The sequence below is a fragment of the Amphiura filiformis genome, chromosome 1 (genome assembly GCF_039555335.1).
Source record: "Amphiura filiformis chromosome 1, Afil_fr2py, whole genome shotgun sequence".
Classification (NCBI taxonomy): domain Eukaryota; kingdom Metazoa; phylum Echinodermata; class Ophiuroidea; order Amphilepidida; family Amphiuridae; genus Amphiura; species Amphiura filiformis.
Window position 1 is genome coordinate 98306918 of NC_092628.1, and position 14000 is coordinate 98320917.

General features: G+C 36.4%; 1 protein-coding gene across 40 annotated transcripts in view; it reads right to left on the bottom strand.

The window, feature by feature from the left end:
- LOC140159281 (uncharacterized) overlaps positions 1–14000 on the bottom strand; it is a 137879-nt gene that overhangs the window by 6454 nt on the left and 117425 nt on the right. For 36 of the 40 annotated variants that reach the window (XM_072182826.1, XM_072182783.1, XM_072182765.1 and 33 more), the window contains 8 exons: positions 10360–10473; positions 8744–8857; positions 8257–8370; positions 7398–7508; positions 4577–4690; positions 3541–3654; positions 2917–3027; positions 1454–1567 (listed from right to left, as the gene is read on the bottom strand). In XM_072182826.1, the coding sequence (XP_072038927.1) occupies positions 1454–1567; positions 2917–3027; positions 3541–3654; positions 4577–4690; positions 7398–7508; positions 8257–8370; positions 8744–8857; positions 10360–10473 (906 nt within the window). The remainder of the gene's footprint in view (positions 1–1453; positions 1568–2916; positions 3028–3540; positions 3655–4576; positions 4691–7397; positions 7509–8256; positions 8371–8743; positions 8858–10359; positions 10474–14000) is intronic. The other 4 variants (XM_072182972.1, XM_072182967.1, XM_072182730.1 and 1 more) reach the window with 3 other exon arrangements.

A 14000-nucleotide genomic window follows, 5' to 3' on the forward strand; every position in this document is an offset into this window, starting at 1 on the left:
AATGTTAGGTTGATCCTTATTATTTATGACACAACAATTGGTATATTATTTGTAAAACATTTACTCTTTATTATGAAATGCATCATCCAAATAAAATAAAGAGGGGCAAAGACAACTTGGCTTCAGTGGGAATCTGGCTTTTGAACTGGCCACTTCTGAATTGTGAGTCCAGTGCTCTACCATCAGAGCTATCCAATCCTCTATTTTCAGGTGCTGACTAGAGCCATAAATCTGTCCTGCCCAAGGTTCATGGCAACATTATGATACAAGCCGGAAAGAAACAGTAGGATCAATGACAAGAAGGCTTTTAAAGGGTACCATATACAGAGAAACTGAACAGGTAACAATATAACATGAAGAGGGGAAGCAACATTTAGCTGATGCAGGATTCAACAGGTCGCGGGTTCAAATCTAGCACCAGCTCAATTTTCTTTGGTCCCCTTCATTTGATAATATCTCTGTATATATTCCTGATCAAATAAAATTTTAACAATTAGTGCCGTACTATTACGCTATGTTTTGAATTCGGCGAGGATGACGATATTTACATCCTGAACTTGCAAACGGCCACAATGTGTTTTACTTGATATTTTTCACCCCTAAATAAGCTTGTATAATTCCCGGCAATACCCTATACATGATAATCACTTACTTATCTCTCGAGCGCAATACTTCAAGCTTCTGGACGGGCACTGAAATGTGCTAAAAAAATCCAATTTCTTGCGCTTTCACCTTCGAAATGTCTTGCTCATCTCGAATCTTGTTTGCATGGACAACGGAAATAAATATGGGCGATCCCGCATTTAGGGTACATCCCATTAGTCTTCAACTGCTACACACGGTCATCGAATGAGAAATGGTCATTTCGTTCCACTATGTTTACTAGCGTCAAGATCGGGGCCGAAAGACTTAGGCTAAAACTATAAATTTATACTACATCGCTAAGCGATAGTAATTTTTTTGGGCCAATGAGGTAGACCATTTTTTGTTGCGTTGGAAAAAGCGCGTATCTCATTGGTCAAGTACTGATTGGCGATGGAGTATAAATTCAGCTTAGTCATGCATGCTCCATATGCCAGTTTAAAAGTAAATACTCGAGCGTGTGACGAGAGAAACTGCGTTAAAAATGTGGTCTAAAAATTGTTTTTTTTTAAGGAATGCAGAACGGCTATTGACATCGATTGTACACCCAAACCTGGTATTATATACAAGCAACAATTTGGAGTGGTTCATATAAATGCAGGTGAGACAAATTCAACAAAAATTGACATAAATACCACCATGGACTTTAGCATTGTAACCAATTCAGTCGCTATACAGATGTTGTAATGCGACTGATTATTCGGTCTACAATAAAATGATCTTGATATTAAATCTTGAGATACAAAAAAAATGGAATATCAAAATATTGCAACATGTGCAGAGCATAATAGAAAGAACAAGCTTTACATACTAAATTCACAGTTCCGGCCAGTAAATGATGCATCACAAGCACATGTATAGCCATTGATGCCATCAATGCACACTGCACCATTGGCACACGCAGAAGAGGCACATTCGTTGATATCTGAAAGAAACAGTAATAAACAAGATTAGAACAATTGTTTAACTTCAATAATAATTGTAATAAACAAGTTCTCATTGCAAGTTAATATTTCACACATACCCTATCAAATCACTTATTTATTAATTACCATGCATAAATTTCTATTGCAAAATTCTTGAAATCCCTAAAAGGGGTGTGTTTTGTCCTGCTCTATTGGTCAGAAAGCATCTTATACAGTAAGGCCAGGAAAAAATTGTTTGATCTATCAGTGAGATTTTTTTAAAGGTCATAGCCAAAACTTTATTGCCTAATTAGCTTAACAAATTGCAAAAGTAGGTATGAATTGGAATATTTCTCTATTGTATACCAATTTACTCATGTTTATAAACAGTTTAGAAGTGTAAAGAGACTGTTTAAAAAAACGCAACTTTTTCTAGAATTTCCAAAATTAGGATGGGTATTCTTTTATACAGTAAAACAAACTTTTTTTTCCAGATTTTCTAGATTAGGGTTGGCTGGATGAGGACAATCAATGGCTGGATGAGTTCAACAAAGTTGAACTGTATAAAGTACTTGTTCTCTCCATCCTGCTATATGGGGCAGAAACCTGGACCTTGAAAAAGGAAGATGAGAATCGTCTGCTTGTCTTTGAGATGATGTGTCTGAGAAAAATCCTGGGAGTATCTCGACTAGACAAAATTAGAAACTCAACCATCCGTCAATCACTAGATATGAACCACACCATCTTAAACAGAGTAACTCGACTGCGATTCTTTGGACACATCCAAAGAATGCCAAACACAAGGTATCCAAAAATCCTCCTGGAAGCAAGCATACTTCCACAACGACCAAAAGGAAGACCCGCAAAGAGATGGACGGATTGCATCAAGACAGACTCCTCAACCATTAACTTGACATCCCTGGTGGAAGCTGGAAGGCTAGCAACACAAAGAACAACCTGGCAAAGCATCATGACACAAGTGGCGAGTGATCCACCCGTGCCTTAGGTCGCCCTAGGTAGGGGATGAGGACAATCAAACAACTTTTTTTTTGTCAAAGCATGGTAAGTCAATTTTTAATTTTGCATTTTTTTACAGCTTATTAACAAAGGGGTTTGTTAACAAAGGGGTATTCTAAAAATATTTATTTTATCGCAAAAAGGGGCATTATAAAGTCTCAAAAATGTGAGATTTTGTTATAAATAAGTGGCACTTTTACACCCAAAAAAAGGAGAAAAGGGTATGTGTATTTGATACTTTGTAGAGTGAAAAGACTGGGGTAAATTTGGACTGAATAAATCTTAAATTCAACACTGAAGGAAATTTGGCACACCACTAATTCAAACAAATTATTATTTGCATCAAACTTACTTTCCTCACAGTTGACACCAGTAAAGCCAGGTTCACAGATACAGATATAGCCTGCTATAGTTGGTACGCATTGGCCTCCATTCTGACATGGATTAGAGTCACAAGCACGGTCTGAAAAAAGTAAAGCAGAACATTGTCATATGGTACCAAAATCCCAAAATTGTTAAGTTTACGTTTTATTATTAACAATTCCACATGCACAATATTCCAATTCACAGCCATAAAAATAGCAAAATGTGAAATGTTGTTTGATGGTGGAAAACTGCAACATGCGCAACCACACGCATACACCCATAGCATAGTCCTCAGCATTATGGCAATGAGTTGTCAAATATGTCCTCAGATTAACTGTTTTTATATTCCACACATCGTCCTTGGACGATAAGAACACCCCGGTGTGTGTGTCATACAAATCCATTATGAGTGAATCTCTTATCTAATTCCAAAACTCTACAAGTCCATTATATAAATAAGGCTGTATGTTACATTTTATGTTACTTCTGAGAACCAGGCAAGGTCCTTGAAAGGAGGTTATAGGTCTTCAGAAAACTGGTGTGCTTTCACGTTTAGGTATGGTAAAACCAACAACCCTCTCCCCTTCACACATACACAGTGCAAACTTACTATCTTCACAAGTAGGGCCTCCCCATCCTTCTGCACATTGACACTGGTAACCGTTGACACCTTCTATACATATACCTCCATTCTTGCAAGGCTGACTGGCACATTCACTGATATCTAATTAATAATAATCAAGTCAATTTAGTAGTCAATAACACATTCTTTCACAGCAAACTGTTAACCTAACTGTTCATATGGGCTGGTGAAATCAATTTATAATGGTGTTTTGATAAATTTGACTCATATCTGTTAAAGGGAAGCCTTTAAAGTTTGTTCGGCTTATATAAGGCGGAAATTATTCGGCTTTTGTTACTACGCGAGTCAATAAAGTCCCAACTCACGCTTGCGTAAATTCACATAAGCATGCATCAGTCACGCATTACGTAACGCACAACTAGCATAAGCATTGCGCCCAACTGTGTGCATACCATTCTATATCAATACACGGTGTTATGAGTCTTATTTTTTCTGCCTTATATAAACCGAACAAACTTTAGTCATATAGTATTCTCAGGGGTATTCTGAGGAAGCACTCTCTGACAGTTTGCATTCCCTTCACGACAAGGTTATGAACCACACTCATTGATATTATAAACCAAGTTAGGCAATGAGACTATGAAGAATTTTGAGAATCTGAACACACCTCATTTTCAATATTTCTGGGATGTATAAGGCTACACAAGATGAGTCTATACGATGGCTTGTCCATTACAATTCAAGTAGAATTTATTAGTTCATGATTATGTAAAACCTCGACATAAAGCACCATAAAAATGACTGATTATTATGAGAATGATAATCAATCACAGACTACCCCAGACAGTGTCCCATGTTTAGGCATTTAACAAACCTTTATTATGGCCAGACCCAATAGACCAAACTAAAACTATTAAATATAAAGACAATGCCCTTTTTTGTTATTACTTTGATAAGTAATCACAGAAAGTTCTAGTGTGTATAAAGAGCCCTTTGGGAAGCAACCATACCCTCAGTTATATAAAATAAAGTACCCTTAATTGCATAATTGACATGAATTTACCCTGTCCACAGTTAGGTCCAGTCCATCCAGGTCGACAAATACATTGATATCCATTGACTCCATCAACACATTGAGCACCATTCAGACATGGGTTGGGGTTACATTCATCAATGTCTGAAAATATACAGAAAGAGGAGGTTATAAATCTAATATAAAAAACAACAACAATACTTCCAACAAAACATTCATTGTTCCTGCTCAGGCCATTATGACACGTAATTGGAATTTTAATTGCCAATTGGCAAAAAGCCTTCCAGAGGTTTTCAGTCCTATTTGAGCATTTATTAAGTTTTGTGGCTCAAGCCTTGGGCCAGCTTTATTCCCTATTATACCAGTGAACGAGGCCCTTACAGTGGTTTGCGAGTTACTGGAAAGTGATAACACCTGGAAGAAAGGTAGGCCTACAGCAGAAAACCTTGATGTGGATAGTGTCATCAAATTGCTTGAAATTTGAACACCACCTATTTTGTATTCAAAGAGAAGTTTTACCAGCAAAATGATGGATGCACAATGGGAAGCCCCTGTAGCCCACTGGTGTAGTAATGTTGAAATCTAATATTAAATTATTCTGATTCCATATCTGAGCCAGCTAAATTCAAATATGTAATATTTAGAGTAAAGAACTCGTAATTCCATATGTGGATTCTCTCCTTGGCTTTGTGGTGCAGTGATGCTACCGTTGACTCATTTAACAAACTTGATGTTTGCTACATGTACACAAGAATGCTTAGAACAGTATTCAACATCAATTGGAAGCAAAGCAGACCACAAACCAAGAGCTGTATGGCGACCTACCTAAGCTTTATAGATCAGAGAAAGGAAGACGTGCTTTGTATGCCAAAAAAAAAATTTAATACCCTTCCCCCGATTTCAAACTACCAAAAATCTCTTGCTTCTCCCTTCTTTTTGCTAGTCCACCCCATTTTTACCCTCCCAAAGGCACATGACTATTGCACTGCCCTTAAAAAGTACATTTTACGAGTACATTTTGTACCTTACCTACAGGTTGTGCTCGATAGAATTTCAATTCTTTCTACGAATATCTCTGGACGAAACGAGCAGCAAAATTCAGCAGGCAATATAAGGATCATGTTGGAGAGAACAGGTCTTTAGGCCTATTGGTTTGGGGTTAGATTTAGGGTTAGGATGTAGGATTAGGTTTATGGCTACAGATTTGGGTTAAGATGTAGGGTTAGGTTTATGGTTACAGATTTGGGTTAGGATGTAGGGTTAGGTTTATGGCTACATAGGATTAAGGGTAGGCAACAATGAATATCTCCAAACAATAAGTACCCATGTCTTCATGCTTTTTCAAAGTTTCAATTCACAAACACAATTAAAAAATAAATCATCCTTTCCTTATTTTACACTTCTAAGTATCCATCTGGCTTTGAAATTGATCTAAATATCTCAATGCAAAAGTCCTATTGACAATGCAATAGAAACATGGAACTTTATCATTGTGAGATGATTTTGAGCCTAAATTTATCACATGGGTGCAAGAGCATCTTGTGTCCACAGGTAAACAGTAGCTGTTATTTGAATTATTACAGTGAACAAACAATATAATGCGCTGCACAAAGAATGTGTTTAGCAGGAAGTAGCCATTCAAATCTATTTCACATAAATGTTCTTTCTCCCACACTATGATATAATATACAAGCAGAAACAAACAAAGAAAAAAAACATACAATACAGTGTAATGATGTATATTTATACATAGCGGTGAACGTAAGAACGCAAATTAAACTTCTACGCTACTACAATTTTGTACATTAACAGGAGGGCTTTCACTTGTTCAACCAACCTCTTCAGCAGATGTTGTTGTTCTGAAGATTTGTTGTTGCTAGTAACGTTCCAGTTCCATCAGAGCAGACCTAGACTGAACGGTGACACAGGGTCAGACCTTAAACCTGTCTGGAACAACCTCCTGACCTCCCAGAATCAAAAAGGTACCACAACATCTATCTGTGACACTATCAGAAGTATCTCAACATCACTAGCAACAACAAATCTTCAGAGCAATAACATCCACTGAAGATGCTGGTTGACCTGGTTAAAGCGCTCTGATGAAAGTACCAAATTTTAGTAGTATAATTTAATTTGCTTTCTATCTGACAATATAGTGGTTATGTTTAAATGAAGTATTCAAAAATGACTAGAAAAGTTATTAAAAGCCTGTAATCTTAGATATAATTTTGCAAAAAGTAATGCTGATAAATATTTGAAAACATGTCACAAATCAAAGAACTAGAGCTAGAAAAATCAAATGTAAAAACAATACAACAAAATTCCTTCTATAACAAAAAACGAACACACAAAAAGTACCTTATTATTACAATTATCACATTCTTACAACATAACACAAATAACATAACATTATCTGCACTGAGTCCTTGTGCAAATATTTATTACTGCACTTTATTGGACTCAAATAAGAGTGTGATGGATCAAAATCTTTTTCTATTTGTGAGAAAATCAACATCAAATTCATGCAAAAATGTTGAAAGTAAACAGGCTTAAAAAATTATAAAGTGATATTTTAACAGAAATTCAAGTTAATATACCAACTTGTTTCAAAATAGCCTTAAAATGTAAAAATATTATTATCATAAATTACCCAAATAGTTTGAAACTATTCCAACCAGGAACAATTTAATTGCTCTGACAAATGTGAACAACAATGTGAACATTGCACAGTCAAAGGTGAAAGTGACACCAGTTACAACTTTTAGTTACAACTATTTACGCCATATAATTAGCAATGGTGTGACTGTTGTGATGAAATGGCTGCTGAATTATAAAACTTGTCAAATCTTACTTTCACAAAAATCGCCTGTCCATCCAAACCGACAGAAGCAAGTACATTCATTCGTGCCAATAACAACTGTGCCACTATTTTCGCAAGGATTTGGGACACAAGTATTTACATCTAGAAACAATGAATTAGATAATAGACCTGAGCATATCATATAGCTAGATGGTAACATCCTGCAGTTTGAAGCACACTAGTCCCTGTCATTTTGGTACCACCTTCAGTAACATCAAGGGTTGTTAAATAATTGCCTCAATACTCTGATATAGTTTTTCTCGTATCAAGTTCAGAGTGCCATCAGTTTGTTTACACAGGTTGCATCACCAGCATGCAGAAAAATCACCCTTCTATAATCTGTATACCTTCCTTGAGTCTGTAATTTAGACATTGTTTTTTATTGTATCTCTAAATGTAATGATGAGAAGTATATAAAAGTATACATTTTCAGAAAGGAAAGGAAGCAAGAAATCCAACCAGCATAACAGATTTGTGCAAAATATGATGTTACTGAATCAAGGAAGGTATTTGGACTATACACATGTGTATACACCCCATGTGATTAGGTTAGCGCGCTCGATGCAAAACGGCCACTGCAAATTTCAACATGTCGTTATACTCCCACTTGAGACAAAAAACACTCTAGTCTCCAATGATCAACAAAACATGTTTCAATTTGAATTTGCTCATGCTTACTTCATAAAACATGTATAAATTACACAAGTAACTCCTTCAGTAAGTGTTTAATGTCCATCCAGGGTTGACTGTTTGAATTAACCCCATAAGTACAAGGAGCCAAATTATTGGCCTTTATTGACCTTGATTATGTAAATAATTATATCCTCTTATTAACCATAGAGTAGCTTACCTGTTTGACAGTTGACACCAGTCCATCCAGGTAGACAATTACATGTGTATCCATTAATTCCATCAACACATACAGCCCCATTCAGACATGGGTTGGGATTACATTCATCAATATCTGGAAAGACAAAGCCACAACAATTTGTTATTTGAATAGTAAAATCAACATCTTTGAGAAAGATATTAAGATTTCATATCAAAAGTATATTTTTGAGTAAGATGTGCACTTATCAGATTGTTTCATAATAATTGATTTTGATATTGACAAACATAATAAATTTTCTAACTGCTCGAACTGTTGCAGCATTGTAAGTTAGAAAGAATTGTGGCTACTGTTAGGTGCTCTTGTGTCTGGCACCTGAGGGGTCCAAGATTTGAACCTGTGGGGTGCTAAGTAACTTCTTTGTTCATCTTGTGTCCTTTTTTGTTGTTGCTATTGATGTTGAGATACTTCTGATAGGGTAAATAAGAATAAAATAAAATTGCCATACTGGTTTCACAGTTAGGTCCAGTCCATCCAGGTTGACAATTACATGTGTAGCCATTAATGCCATCAATGCAAATAGCACCATTTAAGCATGGGTTAGGGCTGCATTCATCAATATCTGAAGTATTAAATCAGAATGTGTGTATGTTAGTATTTCACACACAACCATTTGGATCTGTTTGGGTCATTCAGATACAAATCAATACCTACTCCTTCCATATAGTTTCTTTGCTAAAGAAGAGAATAGTGTGACCTTCCCAAAGCATGAGGAGTGCATGCCATATGAAGATTGTGGAATGACCTATTTGGCCAAAGTGGATTGATTTTGCAAATAACAAAATTGGTAATTTGCAAAAAAACACATAAAAAAAAAAAAAAAAAAAAAAGGTTTTATTTCAAACTCTAATGGTGACCCGCAGGTCAAATTGCAAGAATTGTACAATAAACACACCTAAACAGACACAATGCAATTTGCAGGCAGCAGCTTAATCAGCGCCAATATTGCAACATTGAAACAAACAACTATACAAACATCCAATCCAACCCAACCCCATCCCCAGTGGGCAATGAGGATAAAGTGCCTTGCCCAAGGACACAACACGTTGGCACGAGCGGGGCTCGAACTCGCAACCTATGGATTATGAGTCGGGCGCCTTATCCACTCGGCCACACGTGCTCCCACATCTGAGCATTAATGCAAGCAAATTGATATTATGCAATGCATGTAGAATTTTCACATAGTACTCAGTTGCACTTACTTATTTTATATAAATTGAAACTCATCTGAGAAAATATATCAATCGGTAATATTAATTGTGCTATTATTTTCCAAGCTGTCTTTTTACCTCAGCTGTTCCTATGTATCTTTTGATGTGTGTTGTAAGAGGCGATATGTGACATGATCTGGTCCATGGGGGCCAAAGGCGGCAAATTTGAAATTCAGATAATGGCAAAAATATGGAGTAAAAAACAAAAAAATACATAAGAAAATACACATCACAAAACCTCATAACTTCAGAACCAAGTATACTAGAACTTTGGTCTTTTCAGTATATGATAGCCTAATGTTACCACAAGGTAATAATTATAGTAACTCAATTTTCAAAAATGCCTCCTTTGGCCCCCATGGAGCAGATTGTGTCACATATATGCAGCGTAAGGTCAAACAAAGCAATGCTGAAGGCTGAACCTACTATAACACTGATATCATTAGGGTATTTTCCATACCATATTGTATTTTCCATACTATATTGATACTGAACCCAATAACAAATTCATCATACCTTCAAGTCATTCTAAAAGATTTAAAAATCTATGTTTTAAATCATTGTAATCCTTAAAAGTACATAAAGCCATTTCAATAATTCAGTGTAATGCACCCACCATTTGTTCATGTAGTGTGCTGATCCAAAAGACATTAAAGGACAATATACACGACCTAGTATGACAACGTGCACTACATACAGGGTTGATAGCCATGTACCATATGCGCTTACTGATCTAATACAGAATATCCAAAATTAACGGTATCTTTGATGTTGACATTTATTTACTTCATGGTGTGAACACAACAATTACCATATCATGTCACCAAATTGTTTTTTAGCTTTTGCAACTTACTAGTGTTACAGTTGGTTCCAGTCCATCCTGGTTGGCACTGACAAGTATATCCATTGATACCATCTATGCACTGAGCACCATTTTGACACGGATTTGGGCTGCATTCATCAATATCTAGAAAAAAACAAAAGGTACATTATAAACATTGTTACCTTTTCCATGTAACCACATATCACTGGCTGTCATCACATACAGCACCATTTCATCAATAGTTGTGGTTCATTTATATCAACCAAACCTCTGAATGCAGTATTTTTGCATGCCTAATATTAATGCTAACTTGATCAAAAGGATAACCTAATGAACAAAATAACAATTGAAATCAATTTACATAAAAATGGCTTTGGGGCCTGACTTAAGACTTACAAATACAATAAAAAAAGGTTGTGGTGTAAGGACTAGCCCTTAACTTCACATTCAGCTCAATAATGGATCCTGGGTTTATCAGTTTGTACCAAAATTCCTTCCCACAAGGTAATAGACGTATAGCACAATAATAGATACAGCTCAGAGGTTAATCCATCTCCTTTGTTATACAAATTGCATATTGTAATGTGAAGTAAATTCAGTACAAATCGACATCCGGTAGAGAAACCCAGAATCCATGTATAGACAGACATACCCTAATGACACTATACTTAACCCCATGGGCACTTCCAGTCAAATTATCTGCCTGTAAGCACTATTTTGATTGGTTACAATGGGGGGGGGCATATCACATATTGTTGAGCCAATCAGAGATATTATAAGAATAAGGGGATTAAGCTTAAAATTTGTTAGAGATCTAAAAGCACTATTTTGATTGGTTACTCAGATGATTACATCATGTAATTAACCAATCAATGGCTCTTTAAGAAAGGCAGTAGTGCCCATGGGGTTAAATCAAAACATCAGTGATACAAATGAAACAGCATTTTGTAACATCAAATACAAATGAATTGTGCAATTGAAGGGCTGTGTAATAATTGTGCTCCAGGGGAGGACAACATTTTCAAATGGCATGCCCCGAATGTGATTCCCTTTCTTATATACAATAAATACTTGTCTGCACCTTCTGCACATGCCAAATTATCCAAACCTTAAATTATTGTCTTGATAGGTATTGTCATCATGTAGCATCTTGAAACTATTTCACTGCTCAATATTTAAAGGTGTCCCTAAAGCTGTATGCCATAAATCATTTAATACCCTTCAAACTACCAAAAATCTCTTACTTCTCCCTTCAAATATTGCTAGTGTCCCCATTTGTACCCTCCCAAGACACATGACTATTGCATTGCCCCTAAATGTACATTTTGTATCTTACAGGTATCCTTGACAGAATTTCACTTCTTTCTATATATGTCTCCGGACAAAACAAGCAAAATTCAGCAGCCGCTAAAAGGATCACGTTGGTGAGAAAGTCTTCAGGGTTATTGGTTTTGGTTAGATTTAGGGTTAGGATGTAGGATTAGGTTTATGACTACAGATTTGGATTAGGATGTAGGGTTAGGTGTATGGCTAAATAGGATTAAGGTTAGGCAAAGATGAATATCTCCAAACATTAAGTACACATGTTTTCATGCTTTTTCAAAGTTTTACCTCACTAACACAATTACAAATTATTTTAATCTAATTTCCTTATTTTACACTTTCCAGTATCCATGAACTTTGAATTGGCTCTAAAAATCTCAATGCAAAAGTCCTATTGACAATGCAATGTGTACATGGAACTTATCATTGTGAGATGATATTGAACCTAAAATTATCACATGAGTGCAAGAGCATCTTGTGTTCACAGGTAAACAATAGCTGCTATTTGCATTATTACAATGAACCAACTTTGTCGGAGTAAATATCATTATTCTGGGCTATAGAGAAAAATCAACAGTTTATAATGCTCTGCACAGAGAATGTGTTTATCATGAAGCAGCCATTCAAATCTATTTCACATGAATGTTCTTGCTCTCACACTAAGATATAATATAAAAGCAGAAACAAACAAAAAGAAAAACAACATACAATACAGTGTAATGATGTATATTTATACATAGCGGTGAATGTAAGAACGTAAATTAAACTTCTACGCTACTACAATTTTGTACATTAACAGCAGGGCTTTCACTGGTTCAACCAGCCTCTTCAGCAGATGTTATTGTTCTGAAGATTTGTTGTTGCCAGTAGCGTTCCAGTTCCAGAGCAGCAATTGACAGGATTAAAGGACATTGACAGGAATAAAGGACACCAGATTGATTGGGAGAGCACCAAGGTGTTGGAGAGGAAACCAAAAGACCTCACATCAGAACTAAAAGACCTAGACTGAACCGTGACAAAGGGTCAGACCTTAAACTGTCTGGGACAAATTCCTGACCAAACGGAATCAAGGGAGTACCATATCTTCTTGCTTCGTGTCAGAAGAATCTACAACATCACTAGCAACAACAAATCTTCAGGGCAATACATCCGCTGGCACCACAGGTTGAACAAGTTAAAGCGCTCCGGTGTGAGTATCAAATTTTTAATCAGTTTAAGATGGCACATGACCCAGCTTTTTTTTACTAAATGTCAATAATTGGGCTATTCCATTTGAAATCCACACCCCCCCTGTGGAAGATTTTCAATGCTACCTAAATTCCAGTTGGGCCAAATGTACAATCCGGTTGGAAATAGTCCCACGTTTCATTGTAATTCCAGCTGAATCATGAAGAAGATTTACAAATTTAACGCAATTCCAGCTTTTGACCTCAATTCCAGTTGGAAACATTTACATGTTTTGTGTGGAATTCTAGCTAAAAACTTCATTCCAGTCAGATACCCTGTGGAAGATTTTCATGTCGACTTCAATTCCAGTTGGAAACATTATCGGTGGAAAATTTAACTTTCAGTCGGATACCCTGTGGAAGATTTGCACTTCTACCTCAATTCCAGCCCGGGGTCACTCCCATTGTGGCCTGTACACCATCCGCGATAATCAACTTTTGAAAAGCACCCTAAACAAGGATTTAACCCTTGGCTAAAACGACACCCTAAACAGGGATTTCATTCCTAACATCAAATTTCATACCCTAAATTTCATTTCAGCGATTTAGAAATTGCAATTTTGCTACCCTTTTTCCATTTTTTCATGTTTTACACACCCTAAACGCGATACGCGTGATCGTGCCTACCCACTAAAAAACTGACCCTTTTTACGCTGCGTTTTCATTATCGCGGATGGTGTACAGGCCACAATGGGAGTGACCCCGGAATTCCAGTTAGAAACATTTACATTTTGTTAGAATTCCAGCAGAGAAGGTCTAAAACAGGGTAGAAATTCGGGGTCATTCCCATTGTGGCCTGTACACCAATTCACGATAATCAACTTTTCAAGCACCCTAAACAAGGATTTAACCATTGGCTAAAACCTAAACAGGGATTTTATTCCTTGCATCAAATTTCATACCCTAAATTTCATTTCCGCGTATTAGCAATTGCAATTTTGCTACCCTTTTTCCAATATTTCATGTTTTTGACACGCGTTACACGCGTATCGTGTTTGCTTAAAATATTATCATGCTGAAATTTCCAACAATAACCGACACATTTGGGGAAATTCCCCCCCCCCCCCAAACCCATTGGCTCATAATTATTGCACAGCCCTAATAAGAATTTTTGCCTGAATT